The 16,223-nt window shown below is 56.1% G+C and overlaps 1 protein-coding gene across 1 annotated transcript in view; it reads left to right on the forward strand.

The window, feature by feature from the left end:
* The window catches only part of FBLN1 (fibulin 1), an 82,288-nt gene that overhangs the window by 63,075 nt on the left and 2,990 nt on the right, over positions 1-16,223 (forward strand). The window contains exon 16 of the mRNA XM_055394480.2: positions 265-396. Coding sequence (XP_055250455.1) covers positions 265-396 — 132 coding nt within the window. The remainder of the gene's footprint in view (positions 1-264; positions 397-16,223) is intronic.

Here is a 16,223-nt window from a genome sequence, read left to right on the forward strand (position 1 = left end):
AGACTCCTGAGCAGTCACTTCCTAGTGCTGGGCCTACCAGCTAATGTGCTCCATGACTTCTGGGAGGATCCGAAGTCTTGCCAGGCCTCGGCTTCCCCGTCGGTGCAAAGGGGGGACAGGCTGTGACCCGGGGTCCCTCGGGGCCCCTGCGCCTTCTCCACGCGCGGGGTCCTCGTGTTGGGTTCTCACGGCCCTGGGTCAGGCCTCTCCGGGGTCGCGGGGCCCAGCGCTGTGCCCTCTCCAGGCCTCGCTTCTCTCTGGCAGAGATCATCTTCCTCCGGGCCATCACGCCTGCGTATCCTGCCAACCACGCGGACATCATCTTCGACATAACGGACGGGAACCTCCGCGACTCTTTTGACATCACCAAGCGCTACATGGACGGCATGACTGTGGGTGAGTGGCCGGAGACAGCAGGTTCGCCCAGACGCCCCTGGTCCTCCAGCGCGCCGTGGCTCAGCCGGGGCCTGTCGCAGACCAGCCCGGCCCCCACCCTGTCCCCGGGTCCTTCAGGGCCCTGGAAACCCGCACCGAAGCGTCGGGGGTGGAGCCACCTGCTCTCGGGGCATCGCGGGAGCCTCAGCCTCCACACCTGCAGCTGTCGGTTGTGTAGCTGCTAAGTCGTGTGTGACGCATTTGTGATCCCGTGGACTGTGGCCCGCCCGGCTCCTCTGACCGCGGGATTCTCCAGGCAAGAGTACTGGAGTGGGTTGCCCTCTCCTTCTCCAGGGGATCTTCCCGAGCCAGGGATCAAAACGCCTCCTCTACTGAGCCTCTTGGGAGGCCCCTCCGGGTCTCCTAGGTCCTGGATTTTGTTGGGCCTGAGCGGTGCGTTACAGGACGTGGTCTTTAGGTGGCACTGTTGGCTCTCAGAACCCCATCCCCAAGGCCCCAGCCCCGACCGCCCCGACCGACCGTTGTGGAGCTGCAGCTGGAGACGGGATCGTTAACTCCTCTGTTGCCAAAGAGCCATTTATAGCGACTTTACAAGCTCTTAAATGGGTTTGCATGTTGTAAACATGACTGAGTCATCTGGGGCCCCCCTCCGCCCCCAGCCTCCTCCTCCGCTAGTTGGCAGCAAGAATAATTAGTTAATTACAATTAATAGTACAGGAGTCCTCTCTGGGATTCCGAGGGGAGGGCGTGCAGCCATAAAACTTGCTGCTTGCCCCTGAGTCACTGCCCGCCCTGGGCCTCAGTTTCCCCCACTGTTAGGTGGAGCGATGCATTAAGGGACCTTCGGGCGCCTGGGGGTGGGGGCAGGCAGGAGGAAGCGGGGTTGAGGGTTTGTGTCCCCTGCGCCCCCGTCCGGCGTTGGGGTTGGTGAGCAGCTCATGGGCACCTGCACACAGAAGCCCACCTGGGACCGCCCTTGTGCTTGATGCTGGGCCGGCAGGTGTGGCTGCAGCATGGCCGGCCTTGGGGGCCCTTCTCATCTCTTAGACGGCAGGAGATGGAGTCAGATCCTGCACTTGTTCATTCTGTGCGTTTCTGGGTTCTTCTCTCTCTGTACTGGCTCTGGGCCTGGCGTTGTGGATACAGAGATGGGTCAGTACCCGCGCAGCTCCTGCCCCTGAGGGCTTTGCCTTCCACCGGGTGGCAGCAGGGAGGCAGAAACAGGTCATGGGAACGTAGTGGTAGAGAGACAGTGACAAGCAGCTGCGGGGCCTCGCTGGGGACTCCGGACAGCGCTTGTGTCTTCGGTCCCAGCTAAACCCTTCCTGGAGTGACCCGAGCCAGGGGCCGGGCCGCAGCTGGGCCCAGAGCCAGTGCTCACTGCACATTTTTCTAGCCGCCTTGATACTCCAAACAGAACCAACCTGGGAGCATGTGTTTCTTGGGTTCCCATCCACTGGGACAGAAAATCCTGGCACCTCGGAGCCTGGAGGCTCCCGGAGGCCACCCCTTCCAACTCCTTCTTGGATGGGGACTCCCGAGCAGCGAAGGGGGCTAGCCGGTCTTCCCAGGGTGACTCGGGGTTGAGGGGCAAGGAGGGGACAGACCCCAGTGTGAGAGGTGATCACAGGTGCCACCCACGGAAGCACAGCATCCTCTCCTTGCCGCGTTTGGTCCCGCGGGCCCTGGTCTTCAGATTCGGTGCTGGGGGAGGGCCCAGGCTGTCCCTGGGGAAGTCGTCCTGCCTGCGGCCCGGCCTCCTCGGTGGGCCTGGTGTCTTCAGCTTCTCAGTCCATTTGCCGGACGTCTCGTCTGGTTGGGCCCCTGGAGTTTGCCAGTGAGCTCTCCCACATGGAGGGTGAAGGCCAGAGGGGACGGGGCCCTCCCTGGGGTGTGACCCAGGCTGTGCTGGGCTCCCATCTCGACACCCGCGGGTCACTGCCTTGCTTCTCTCCTTGGAGCCTCTTGCCTGGGCTTCCTTATCCCCCACTCCCTCCAGCGCCTCTCCTGCCCCAAAGAACTTCTGTGCCTCCAGGAGCGTCTGGACTCTGAGGGTAGCCACCCTGGCACACGCCAGGCCTGGGCATGGGCCTGTCCACCTGTGATGGCTTGTTCTGCCGCTGGACTCTAGCCCCGTCTGAGCAGTGTGGGAGTCGTCACTGGGCACGCTTCCCCCCGCATCCTGTCTGGGTCTTTGCAGACGCCTCTGGGGCCGTGATTGTCTCCATCGGGCAGAGGGGGGAGCTAAGGAAATGACCGCCTGAGACCGAGCTACGAAAACCGCAGGGCCCTGTTTGCAGGCGTGTTTTCAGCTGTGCATTCTCTTTTCAAGCAATGTCTTAGATAGAAACCCTCTAAGTCCGTGGAGAGGGAGAAAGTGTTTTGTGGGCCCCTCTGGCCTCCCGTGGGGGGCTCCTGGGCCCATTGGGACCCCTCTGGGCAGCCCCCTGCTGCTTGCAGCACCTGGGAATGGCCGCACCTACTCATAGGCTGAACCCCTGCCTGCTCTAGTCTTCACCCTGAGTGGACATTGGGTACCGGGTCAGGAAGGCTTCCTGGAAGAGGCGACGTCTGAGCTGGGTTGTGATGCACGTGAAGGAGCAGCTGACACTCAGTGCTGGAAGCAAGTTCTTCGTCACCACCACACTCTGTGACATGTTGGGAGTCTCCCGTCAACAGAGGAGGGACCGATGGCCAGAGAAGGCAGGTGTGGTTTGTCCTAGGCACCCCTGCTGCTGGAGGCGGAGCAGGCCTAGAGCCCAGTCTTCCCCAGACACCCAGAGCTGGAGCGCTCGGACGGTGGATGTTGACTCAGGCAGAGCTACCAAGAGTTTGTGTCCCGGAAAATTAACCAGTGCACAGGCTGCCAAGACCATGACACGGTGAAGGTCGTTGCTCCCCCAGATAACAGAAGAAGGAGAAAGCACTCCAAGTTGATTAAGAACCTGAAAGGGCCAGACCTTCCCCTAATGCGTCCTTTAAAAACCAGCTCTCCGCAGGGATAAAGGCGGCTCTGAGCAGGGCTGAGCTGCTCTCTCCGTAAAGCCGGGTGCAGCCGCCCTGTTACATTCCTCTTTCACCAGCTGTCAATGAAAAATGAAGAATGCATTTTCAACCTGTGCAAAAAATGCTCTATTAATGCCTGAGGTATTCTTGGGCCACTACAAAGCCTTCCTTATCCAGCCCCGGCTTCACTATCCGCCCAGCAGAGCACTGGCTGTGATCAGGGGCTGCTCCAGAATGGGTCTTTCAGGTAATGGTTCCTGGAGATGACTAACAGGGGGCCCTGGTGAGGTGGGTGCAGTCTGTGTATCATCAGCCACCAGCAACGGGGGACCCTCCCTCCCGGACTCCCCAGGCCCCTGGGTGGTTGGTGGTATCTGAGCCTCAGCCCTCCCTGACCCCTCCTTGCTCACTACTCCTTTTAAACTGTTTTTCTAAGGAGAGGGAGGAAAAATATCTGTCTATATAGAGGGTGTGCTTTGCCAGAATTTCTACTAGAACCTCCCCAAAGCCAGCAGGAACTAGACAGCACTCAGCTCAAGCTGCTGTTTAGACCCAGTGGTTGATTCTGTGAATGGCCCTCTCGATCCTTGGTGGGCATCGCCGTTTCTGTAGGAAGAAACCGAAGAGCATCAGTGTCAGTTGGCAAGCAAGTGTGCTGGATGTCCAGTCTGTTCTGGGTTGTTCCCTGGGCTCCTCATCCGCCGCTGGGTCCCCTAAGAAACAGAGGTGCTCCTATCTTCAGCTCCTGCCCCGGTACCATGGCAGCCAGTCATGCTCCCCATAAAGTCTGAATGAATGGAGATGGTCCAGCTCACCTTGTAAGGCTTCCCAGTGGTAAAGAATCTGCCTGCTAATGCAGGAGACACAGAAGACGTGGGTTCGATCCCTGGGTCGGGAAGATCCCCCTGGAGGAGGAAATGGCAACCCACTCCAGGATTCTTGCCTGGAGAATCCCACGGACAGAGGAGTCTGGTGGGCTGCAGTCCGTGGGGTCACAAAAGAGTGGGACACGATTAAGTGACTGAGCATGTTCTCATGGACATGGGTTAGGTTGAGGAGGGATATTCCCTAATTGCAAACACCATTCTTGTCATTAGATGAAATGATAAGGAAAGCTCCTAGCAGCACCTGGCATGCGGTAGGTGTGCAGGAAGTCAGTATTCACGGAACCCAAACCTTTTCCCATAGCCCACGTTGTCTGTGCCGATGCCCCTAAATTTGGCCCATATGTCACCACCCTCATAACAGTATCCTCACTCCCCCTCCTCAAGAGAACCAAAAGCTTTTACATTTTGAAAGAGCATTCTAAGTTTTATTTGTGAGTATATAAGGACTGTTATTCTGTTTTACTTTTGAAAATTATCAATGGCTGGGGCGGTCCTTTTAGGGCAAAACACCCTGGAGTGTCTGCTTCCACAGTTGAAGCACTGAGCTTGGGGTCAGATGTCCCGGCATTGGTTCTTGCTTGGTTGTCTGTTTCTAGCTGTGTGACCTCAGGCAGGTCTCATAACCTCTCTGAGCCTCGGTTTTCTTCTCCGTGAGATTGCCACAGTAATGCTTGCCTTGCCGAGGCGTGAGGACCAGAAGGAGCTGTGTGTATTGTGACATAGCTGGGCAGGTTGTTAGGGGATAAATGAGCCACTGTGAGGAGGCCGTTTGGGCCTAGAGAGCTGGTGAGGTCCCGGAGCCCCCTGAAAGGACAGGAGAGCAGCCAGCGGGGGGCACGTGGGATGCTGCTGGGACTGCTCACCCCAAAGTAGCTCCAGTTACCTGGGAGCTGTGTCATAGGCTCCCCTCCTGGCCTGGGCTGATGAGTCAGGCCGGAAGCAGAATGGTGGAGGCCATGCCTCCCGAGTTCTGTCATCCTTGAATTATTTATTCAACAAGAACCTCCTGGATTCCTGCTCCATGCCTAACCCCGTGCTGGGTGCTAGGGAACAAGTTTACACCCAAGCCACAAATCCTGCTTTCAAGAAGTTGCCTCGTAGCTTCCCTAGCATCCTGCCATCCGAGCTCCTACAGTTTGTTTTTCAGCAGTATGTTTTGTCTCTGTTAATGTTTCAGTGGGAGAGACAAGTAATAATGTGGCAAGGCTGCAGTGTACAGTTGACTATTGTGTGCACTGCACAACCCTCGGGGGCACCATTCACAGCCTCTTCTACGTGCAGTGCACAGCTTAGTCAACTCCACACAGCAGCCCCAGTACAAGAGCTCGTGAGTGAAAACAGCTACCGGCCTGTGCCTCAGCCCCTGGCCAGGGGAAGCCTCATGCAAAGCAAAGAGCTTGTCTGCCCACCCGTCTGCCTTCAAGTCACTCTCAGTCATTCCAGCCTGCAGGGCCCAGATCGCCTCTTCGAAATCTTTACCTCTTAAGGGGTTAAACACGCGCTGCTGACCTGTCCGGGAGCCTGATTCGGAAAGCTTGGCCCAGGATCAGTACACATTACGGAAGAGATTCAGAAATTCCACCTAAAAACAACAGGCAGTTTCTGCTGGTGATGAGTGATCGGCCCTGTCCTGCTTTCACGGCAAATCCCGGGATTAGGTGCTTTCTCTTCTCGCGGAGGCACAGCCCCCCCTGCCTCCCGAGGCCACACCCTGGCCGGCAGCCAAGTCGTTTCCCCGGGGGATGCAAAGGGGCAGGCCTCGGCCGACCTCACCTGGAGGCTGGCAGTCCTTGGAGGGCAGGGGGATGCAGAGGGCAGGCGGTGCCTTCCCAGAGGCCTGGGACGGGGCGTGAGAGGGGGACAGACACCAACACCTTTTGTGCTGTCTGGGCTGGGGCCTCCCGGAGCAGTGATGGGCCATAGGCGTTGGGCCCCGAGCCATCGTGACTCATAGAGAAGCAGCTATTCTTGCTGCAAAGGCCTGTGATAAGGGCGCCCGAGACCCAGTTTCACAGAAGCAGAAACTCTCAGAGGCCACCCCCAGGCTGGCATGGGACTCTTAGGGCTCAGAGGGGTCCTCTGCTTTCATGGGCCTCACTGGACACCTCTCTGCTCCTGCCCGTGGACCCACGCATCACGTGGGCTGCTTCTCACTCCTGGTGGCCCCCTGCCCCCCACCCCCGACGTCGTCCCCCGGCCATGAGGTCCACCAGCCTGGCTGGAGCCTCCCTCCTCTCTCAGCAGGGTGCTTCCACGTGATGGCAAAAGATCCTCCAGCCACAAGGCTCCTGAAGCCGGGTACCCTCTGCTCCCCTCCTCCCACACCCCACAGCCAGTTGCTAATGGGTCTACCAGGTTTTAACTCCGGCCTTTCACATCCAGTCCTGCCGCCTGGCTGGAGACGTCTTCAGCCTCAGCTTGCTCATCTGCTCCCCAGCGTCCGGCAGTCTTCCCTTCCTCTTCCCTCCACTGTGCCCCAGACCCCAGCCATTTCATGGCCTCTCTCGTCTCCCGGCCTTGAGCTGCGGCATTCACCACCTCCTCCTATTCATCCCTCAGAGCCCAAGTCAGCCATCACTTCCTCTCACACGCCCTCCATGCCCCACCCCCCACAGGCAGAGCCTGCGGCTTCCTGCTTTGTGCTCCCAAAGCCCCAGGGCCGAGCTTCTTACAGGACTCTGGTCTTCATTCCTCTAGCAAATAATGTGTGTGTCCCAAGGGAGCAGGCTCTGCTCTAGGGGATGCATCAGCCATCAAGAGAGACAGACGTGAATCCTAGCCATGTACACATTTTCTTCCGGGGGTAGGAGCAGGCAGGAGACAAGTATAACATCCACACGTCAGGCAGCGTGAGTGCTGTGCAAAGGGCGGGGGAGGAGAGGGGAGCGGGTAGCCACTGTGCGTCTGGTGGTGGGAGACGTTAGTCTGAGGACCCGGGGAGCTGAGGAAATGAGCCGTGCAGAGATCTGGAGGGAAGCTCCAGGCAGTGGGGATGGCAGGTGCAAAGGCCCTGAGGCAGAGGCGAGTCCGGCGTGTTCGAGTTGCAGTGGCCAATGAGGCAGGGTCTTGAGGCCGCCACAATGCCTTGGGCTTTACTGCCAAGTGAGGTGGGACCTGCAGGAAGGTTTTGGGTTGAGGTGGGAGATGCTCCCTCTGGGTGCCTGGGTGAGCCTGGGGATCTAGTTCCATGACCAGGGATCGAACCCGGGGCCCCTGCTTTGGGAGTGCAGAGTCTTAGCCTCTGGACATTGTGGCTCGCTCTGTGGGCTTCCCCATAACTCAGTTGGTAAAGAATCCGCCTGCAATACAGGAGACCCCGGTTTGATTCCTGGGTTGGGAAGATCCACTGGAGAAGGGATAGGCTACCCACTCTGGTATTCTCGGGCTTCCCTTATGGCTTAGCTGGTAAAGAATCTGTCTGCAATGTGGGAAACCTGGGTTCGATCCCTGGGTTGGGAAGATCCCCTGGAGAAGGAAAAGGCTACCCACTCCAGCATTCTGGCCTGGAGAAGTCCATCGACTGTATAGTCCATGGGGTCGCAAAGAGTCGGACATGACTGTGTGACTTTTACTTTCATGCAAAACCTTTCAAAAAACCTGTGATCCAGGCTGGAGGTGACCGTGGCTTTGACCATGTGGCCCTGGCAGGAAGGGTGGGCAGCAGACAGATTCCGGATACATCATGGGGTAGTGCCAGGTTTTGCTGATGAGTTGGGCGTGAGACAAAGATGACTGCATAGGTCTTGACCTAAAGAACAAGCAGACTGGGGTTGTCAGCAGGTGAGCTGGGGAAAACTGACACGGCAGCTCTGGGGAGGTTGCAAGTTCCCTTTAGCATTAAGACGGTGGGCCTTGTGGGACACCCTTGGCCACGCAGGGGTAGAGTGAGTACGTCTGGGAGGCGATCGTCGGTGGATGGCAGCTGGAGCCCCGAGACCAGACACGCTCACGGAGGAACTGAGTGCAGACAGAGGAGGTCGGAGCACTGCGGCCTCTTGTGCCCAGAGGTCGGGGAGACAAGCGGAGGCCAGCCTGGAGGAGGAGGCCTTCCAGGAGGAGGGCCATGAGCTGTGTCAATGATGGTGACTCTGCTCAGACGAGGACAAAGGATTCACCACTGGATTCAGTGTCGCCCCAGGTGGTGGCGACCTTGACCAGGCCATTCTCAGTGGAGCGGGGTCGAGGGGAGACACACCGGGGTGGGAACTCTGGAGGCGCCACTGGGGGACTCCTTCCAGAAGGTTTGCTGTGCGTGCGAGCGGAGAAGCGCTGGTGCCAGTGGGAGGGTGTGTGGTCACAGCATTGTGAGGTGGGTTTTTTTCATATTTATTTATTTTATTTGGCTGCACTGGGTCTTGGTTGCATCATGTGAGCACTAGTGAGCAGGTGGGATCTAGTTCCCCGACTAGGGATCCAACCTGGGCCCCCTGCGTTGGGAGTGCGGAATCTTAGCCACTGGACCACCGGGGAAGTCCCCATTGTGAGTTTTTGCTTGACTTCTTCTTCCACCGGTTGTAAATTTCTGGAGGCGAGAGCCTACAAAGGGTTCATTTGTGCCGTGCCCCCCCACCCCCCTATTTGTCTTTCTTTCTTGCACACCCTTGCATGCACACGCACGTGGGCACACACAGCATGCCCGCTAGGAGGTTCCCCAGGCCCGGTGCCCAGCAGGCTGCAGGATCACACTTGCCTGCTCACATACAGAGTCATCAGGGGGTTAAATGAGCCCAGAGTGGCCTCTCAGCATCTCCCAAGTTCTCCTGTGGATCGACTTCGTCCAGAATGATTTGTGATGCTCTTACCGCTGCTGTTATGTGCCCTCTGAAAAGCCTTTGAGATCACCGGCACATTCATAAATTATTCTTTTTTTTTTTTAAGAAAATGAAATGTTTTTAGCCAAACAGCAGCAGAGGCATGTTGTGCGAAATTAGGGGGGAAAAAAAGAGTCTGATGATAAAACAGATCTTCCGACTGCCTCACCTGGCAACCGGAACTACACAGAGGGCCCAGACGCCCACCATCAGCCGCTGTCACCAATAGCGCTTCCTGCGGCTGCAGAGTCTGCTATTCCCAGAGGGAGCGTTCGAGCTGTGCTTGTGGCTGGCAACTCCGAGTGTCAGGTCCTCGGTGGTCACCGTTGTCTTAACAGCAGGAGCACTGCTGTGTGCTGGACACTGCCAGCCTGTAGGCCACGCGTCCTGTGTCACTTGGGTTTCCCTGATGGCTCAGTAGTCAAGAATCCCCCTGTCAATGCAGGAGACAAGTGTTCAATCCGTGGATAGGGAAGATCCTCTGGTGGAGGAAATGGCAACCCACTCCAGTATTCTTGCCTGGAGAAAATCCCCATGGACAGAGGAGTCTGGCGGGCTGCAGTTCATGGGGTCGCACAGAGTCGGACATGACTGAACGACTGAACAGTTGTGTCACTTATCCCTGTGGGAGATGGCCCCATTCTCCAGGTGAGGACACTTGAGGCTCGGAGGGGCTTCCAGGCTCAGGGGGCATGACTGAGGCCTGCACACAGCCTGGTGGGGCTGGAAGTGGGGTTTCTGCTGCCATGACCGTCCGGTGTGACCTTGAAGCAGGCAGAGTCCTCCTCTTTGAGGTCTGTCCCAGCCCTGAGATTTCTCATCTGGGGGGACCTGGAGATATGCAAGGGGGCTGATGAGTTTGGGTCTAGGGGTGGGGAAGGGTCCCCAGCAGGTAGGGGGGTGGGGGCTGATCCAGGCGGGAGGACTCACAGAGAAAGAGGGGAGGACTCTTACCCTTCCCATCACTGTCGCATCCTGGGCCAACCTGGTAAAAGCAGGTACCTCAGATGGCAAATCCCTTCCGGAAAACCATCCAAGCTGTCTCTCCCTCCAGCAAGGCCAGGCGGCTTGGCAGAAGGGCAGTGGTCCAGGGTCTGGCTTTGGGGGCAGGTTTGCTGTTTCTGGTTCAGAACTCATTTCACCCCCAGATACCCTGTTGCTCCTCCTAGAACCGTGAAGCCCTAGCATATGTGGCTGAAATGTCGGGGGAGGAGATGGTGGATGGGGTGTCTTCATACCCACCACGTGCCCCTGGAAATGCTGGTTCCTGAGTCAGGAAGGAGCCTGGAAGGCTTAGTGTGGAGCTGACATTTCTTTTCCTATTTCTGCCCAAGGGAGAGGTGGGCCCAAGCGGGACTAACTCTTCGGTTTTCTGCTGCTGCCCCAAGCAGACCCTCTGGTTTGGTCGTGAGAGACCCAGGAGGAAGTAGGTTTATGAGAGCCGAGAAGTCGGGAGGATGGTTCTGCTGAAGCAGACTTTAAATCTGCAAACGAGACCCCTGTCCTCCTTCCAAGCTCGTACTGGGTGTTTTTCAGGCAAGAAGAGAAGACAGGATCTGGGAGCTCCGTTCCCTCACTGCCCATGACCAATACGATTACCCTGTAGTTCCTTTCTGCTGTTTTTGCCCTGTATGAATGACTCAGCCAAGGGCAGTACATTCTGGAAGTTTCCTCCACACCATGTCAGGGCAGGTGCGGTTGGATGGAGAGAACTAAGCTTAGGGTCCATCCTGTCTGGATGTGCCCTGAGAGCCCTGTGATCTGGGACGTCAGCCCCCAGAGCCCCAATCTCCTCCTCAGTGGGAGGGAGGCGATGGCCCTTCCCCCCGAGAAGCGTGGGGAGAATGGGACGGAACAGTGGACGCGGGGGGACTGTCCACCCCGTCTCCTCCCCAGCTGTGGACCTCCTTCCCGGCCCTTCACCACCATAGCTTTGGCCGTTAGATATACGGACCATGTTTCTTCCTGTTCTTGCGTTTTCCTCTTTGCTGTCGGTCTGTGCTGTTCACCCTGGCCTGGAGTTATCCCGCCGAGGAAAATTTCCTGAGATCCGGGTGAAGGTTTGCTCTTTTCCCAGTCGCCCACTGTGCTAGTGTTTGGTGAAACCATGTGGGTCTCCTCTGAGCTCCAAGGTTCTCGGTCCTGGCACCTTGTCCAAACAGGCCGACTCGTCACCTCCCCCCAGCTCGTGGCTCTGTGTGGCGGCCGCCGGGGCCAGACAGGGAGGCCTGGTTCTAGCATGTCGCTTTTCTCCTTCCACGTGGGCCGCGCCTGAAAACCCAGCGACCTATGGCTGTCATCCATTCCTCCCCGCCACTTCTGTTTCTCCGGGTGACAACTTTCAACTTTGCAAACTGTGCTTAGTGCTTCGGTCTCTAGTTCATGCGTTCATTTAGCAATTCACTTATTGCGGGCCTCCTATGTGTCAGGTCTGTAGTAGGACCAAGGACCTACTATGTTCCAAGAACCAGAGACGGAGTGATCAGGAGACCTCCCTGGTGGCGCAGTGGATAAGAGTCCGCCTGCCAGTGCACGGGCCACGGGCTTGATCCGTGGTCCCGGAGGGCCCCACAGACCGCAGAGCAGCTGCGCCTATGTGCCCTCAACTACTGGAGTTGGTAGCTGGACCCTCGCACCTAGACCCTGCACTCTGCAGCAAGAGAGGCCGCCGCAAGGAAGAGTAGCCCCCGCTCGCCGCAACTAGAGAAATCCTGCTTGCGGCAACAAAGGCCCAGTGCAACTAAACATTAGTTAACTAAATTTTTAAAAGACTGACCAGAAAAGAAAGTCAGTGCCCCTGGCCTCTGGCCTCACACGGCGGTGGGGAGACTGTGACAGCCGAGAGCAGTGAGTCTATAACCTCATTGGGTCGCGAGTGCGTCTTATTCTTATCTGATGCTGATGTGTGGCTTTCTTGCCTCTGCCTTTTTGTTAACTTGAAGCTCTGTCTTTTGAAAAGCACAGTTCATTTCCACTGGCATGAGGTACCAGGCCGTCTCTGGATGCATCATCTTTTTTCGCTAAGATGCTCTTCATCAGCCCTGTTCACGCCATTACACTTGGTCAGTTAGAATCGCAGGACTTCTGAGTCGGAGGCTGAACTTCAGAAAGCCAGTGACTCATGTAAGGTCACAGGGCTGCTCGGTGAGGAAAGCAGAGGAATTCCAGGCTACGATTCCAGGTCTCCACAGACCAGTGTCTCGTGCAGATGCCCCCGTGGATGATCCTCCTCCTGTCAGACAACCTGTGGATGATCAGTTGCGACCCCAGCCAAGCGGCAGAAGCTTGGGGATGGCTGCAGGGCCCCAGAATCCAGACCACAGTCCCCAGGAAGCGATGGAGGTCTCCCGCTGGACGCTGTGCTCTGTGTTCGGGCTCCTGGCACATCGGCTGCAATTTACAAAGCAGAGATGAGACATGAAGGTGAAGTGCCCGAGGGGACCTACATTTTTCAAAGGAAAAAAAAAAGACTTAATTATATCTTTCAGAGGCACAGACACGCCGAGGAATACCAGCAGTGTCTGGGACCTGAAGCAGAAATGCCAAAGATGAGCATTTGGAAGATTAACACAGTTGAACTCGGCATCGTGGCCTTTTTTTTTTTTCTGGAGCTTTTGAAAGTTAGGGAGGTAAACACCCCAGCAGGGAAGATGGGCAAGGCAGGCCTGCTGGAAAGAGCCTTTCCCTCTCTCCTGCACTTTGCTGCAGGTCTTTCCCCGTAAAGCTGCTCCCACTCAGAGCCTGCAGTGGCCCCTCCCCTCAGGACAAAGGTTTGAGGGGCCCTCAAGGGGTAGGGTCCCTTCTCTCCTCCCCCTCTCCTTCTCCTCTTTCCTCTCTCTTCCTCTGCCTTCATCCCACTGGTAATTGTGACGGTGCTCCCACTGCATCCTGCCCCGGGCCCTGGGCTGGGGACAGTGGACAGAGATGCACGTGATGCAGACCCTGCACCCAAAGGCGGAGTCGACTGTGAAGGTCCCTCGAGGGAGACCAGGTACCAGGTGACGCAGAGTGAGGCTGGCAAGGCTTCACGGCAGAGGACACAGGCCGTCTCGCTGGTCCCCGGCGCCTGGCGCAGAGTGGATGCCAGCCACGCATCTGTGGAAGCAGTGATGGGTGGAGTTGGACCCCTGGTGGAGGTTCAGTTTCTAATGTCTGTGATGCCACATTTGGGCAGCAAGGGTTTCTCTAGTTCCCTCTCTTGTTTCCCCGCACCTGGAAGGTTGGTGATGGTTCTGAAAGAACAGTGGTCTAGAGTCGGTGGTGGCAAGGAAGCCGGGAGACTACCGATCTGGGTTCCCAGTTCTGTGAGGCTGACAAGGCGTGCGGTCCCTGAAGAAGCCCTTACCGCCTCCTTACCCGCCTCTGTCACTCTGTTCCCAGAACTGACTGAAACCGTCACACTTGGGGACGTTGCACAGGTCCTGCCTACCTTGGGCCTCCCTGGTGGCTCAGATGATAAAGAATCTGCCTGCGGTGCGGAATACCCGGGTTTGATCCCTGGGTTGGGACGGTCCCCTGGGGAAGGAAATGGCAACCCACCCCAGTATTCTTGACGAGAATTCCGCAGACAGAGGAGCCTGGCTGCAGACCATGGGGTCACCAAGAGTCAGACACGACTGAGCTGCTGACACCCTCACTTTACTTACCTCGTTGGCGCCTACTTAGTCTTGTTGGTTCCCTTTCTGGCTGCGCTGGCTTCTCAGCGCCGTGGCTCCTCTCGTTGTGGCGTACAGGCTCTGGGTGCTCGGGCTTCGGTATTTGTGGCACACGGGCTCAGCTGCTCCATGGCATGTGGGATCCTCCCTGACCAGGGATCGAACCAGTGTCTCTTGGATCGTGAGGCAGATTCTTAACACTGGACCACCAAGGAAGCCCCCTGCTTAGTCTTTAAAACCCAATTTGAAGTCAGCTCCTCTGTAGAATCTTCCTTAAACTTCCCTTGTGCAGAATGGCCTCTGTTGGGTGGATGGATGGATGATGGATGAATGGATGTGTAGATGAACGATGAATGGATGGATGGATGGATGGTGGGTGGGTGGATGGACAGGCGGGTGGATGGTTGGATGGGTCTATGGATGGATGATGGATGGTATAGATGTGTAGATGAACGATGAATGGATGGATGGATGGACAGGCGGGTGGATAATGGATGGATGGATGATGGATGGATGGATATGTAGGTGAACAATGAATTGATGGATGGTGGATGGATGGATGGATGGTTGCATGGGTCTATGGATGGTGGGTGGATGGATGGATAGGTGTGTGGATAATGGATGGATGGTTGGATGGGTCTATGGATGGGTAATGGATGGATGGGTAGGAAAGCTGTGAAGAAAGAAGTGATATCAGGAGAAAGTCTAGGTTCAGTGAAGGTGAGGACCAGGAGGTGGATCTCAAGCTTGAACTAACCTGGGAATGAAGGGAGCATGTTCACTGAAATCAGAGCCCCCAGGAAGCGTGGCTAGGCCAAAGAAGAAGTGGTCAGATCCACAGAGTGGGTGTGGCCTGGGAAGGGTTCCTGGGACCGACTAGTATTATAGATAGAGTTGGAGGAGATTCAGTGTGGACCCCAGGTCACAGGAGAAGGACAGGGCGGCTGACTCCCTGAGCACCTGCTGTGTCACGCCCACAATGCCTCTTTAACCCTTGCAGATGCCTGTGTCTTCCACCTCAGCCATTCTCTTGTTAAATGCAAAGATCCTGAGACAATCCAGGCCCTGAGTGTGACCTGCATCTGAAGTTCAGCCTTCTGCTCCCTCTTCCCCTTCTCAACGCCCTTCTCTAAAGCAGCTCTTAGCTTCCTTTAATGTTCTGTTTGGCCTCTTAGCTGTTTACAGTCAGAACACTTAGCCAATAGCATGATGTTCTGGTCTTTAGGCATAGAAACTAAGCCTCATGAAGTACCCTAACAGTACATGTTGCGATTTAAATATATTTCCTATACATCCAGAGCTTTCCTTTCTCGTCAGTGTTTAAGGCAGTCTAATAAAAATATTCAACACTTGCTCCATTTTTCAATCATGGAGGAATTCGGTCCTACTTGAACTGAAATTCGTATCACACTGAAATGCTGTGGAGCTTTATGGTATCCAGTGCTAATTTCTGACGGAGAAACAGCAGATAGCCTTGTGATGGGTTTGTTTCTGACTCTGAAGATGGCCGTTTAATCCCTGTTTCACAGAGGTGGAAGTGGGGACTCAAAATTTCAGTAACCAACTTGGGATCATGCTGCTGACTGAGGTCAGTTGAACTCAAACCTTGTGTCCTGAAAGGGCTTCCCTTGTGGCTTAGACAGTAAAGAATCTGCCTGTGATGCAGGAGACCCAGGTTCGATCCCTGGGTTGGGAAGATCTGGTGGAGAAGGGAATGGCTACTCACCGCAGTATTCTTGCCTGGAGAATTCCATGGACAGAGGAGCCTGGCAGGCTACAGTCCATGGGGTTGCAAAAAGTCAGACACGATTTAGCAACTAACAACAACAGTATATACTTTGTATTTATAATAATTAAACTATATATATATTTATATGTGTGTGTGCTGCGTGTGCCAAGTTACTTCAGTCATGTCTGACTCTTTGCAACTCTATGGACTGTAGCCCACCAGGCTTCTCTGTCCATGGGATTCTCCAAGCAAGAATACTGGAGTGGGTTGCCATGCCCTCCTCCAGAGCATCTTCCCAACCCAGGGATTGAACCCACATCTTTTTGCGTCTCCTGCATTGGCAGGTGGGTTCCTTACTGCTTGCCCCAGCTGGGAAGCCCATATATTTATATATCATGTATTAATTATATGAAATTGAAAGGGCTACAGTCCATAGGGTCGCAAAGAGTCGGACACGACTGAAGCAACTTAGCGTGCGTGCACACACATGCAGTATAATGATAATATATAGAAATAAATACGTATCTGATCATAGCTTGCGGAAGTGTTCCCTCCGCCTCGTTGCTCTCTGTCCTAAACTAGCTCTCAGCCTCGCTGAGCCTCTCACCTCTTTCCTTCAAGCCCCCGAGCCCCTCTGAGCACTGCCCCAGGGATGGGCGCAGGTAACCCAGGCCTCTGAGGCTGGTGGGCGCCGGTGGTGGTCTCCGGCCCAGGGAGAGGAGACGGTCACGCTGGTGAG

The sequence above is a fragment of the Moschus berezovskii genome, chromosome 6 (assembly GCF_049115385.1).
Source record: "Moschus berezovskii isolate FMDL1 chromosome 6, NW_MosBer_1.0, whole genome shotgun sequence".
Classification (NCBI taxonomy): Eukaryota; Metazoa; Chordata; class Mammalia; order Artiodactyla; family Moschidae; genus Moschus; species Moschus berezovskii.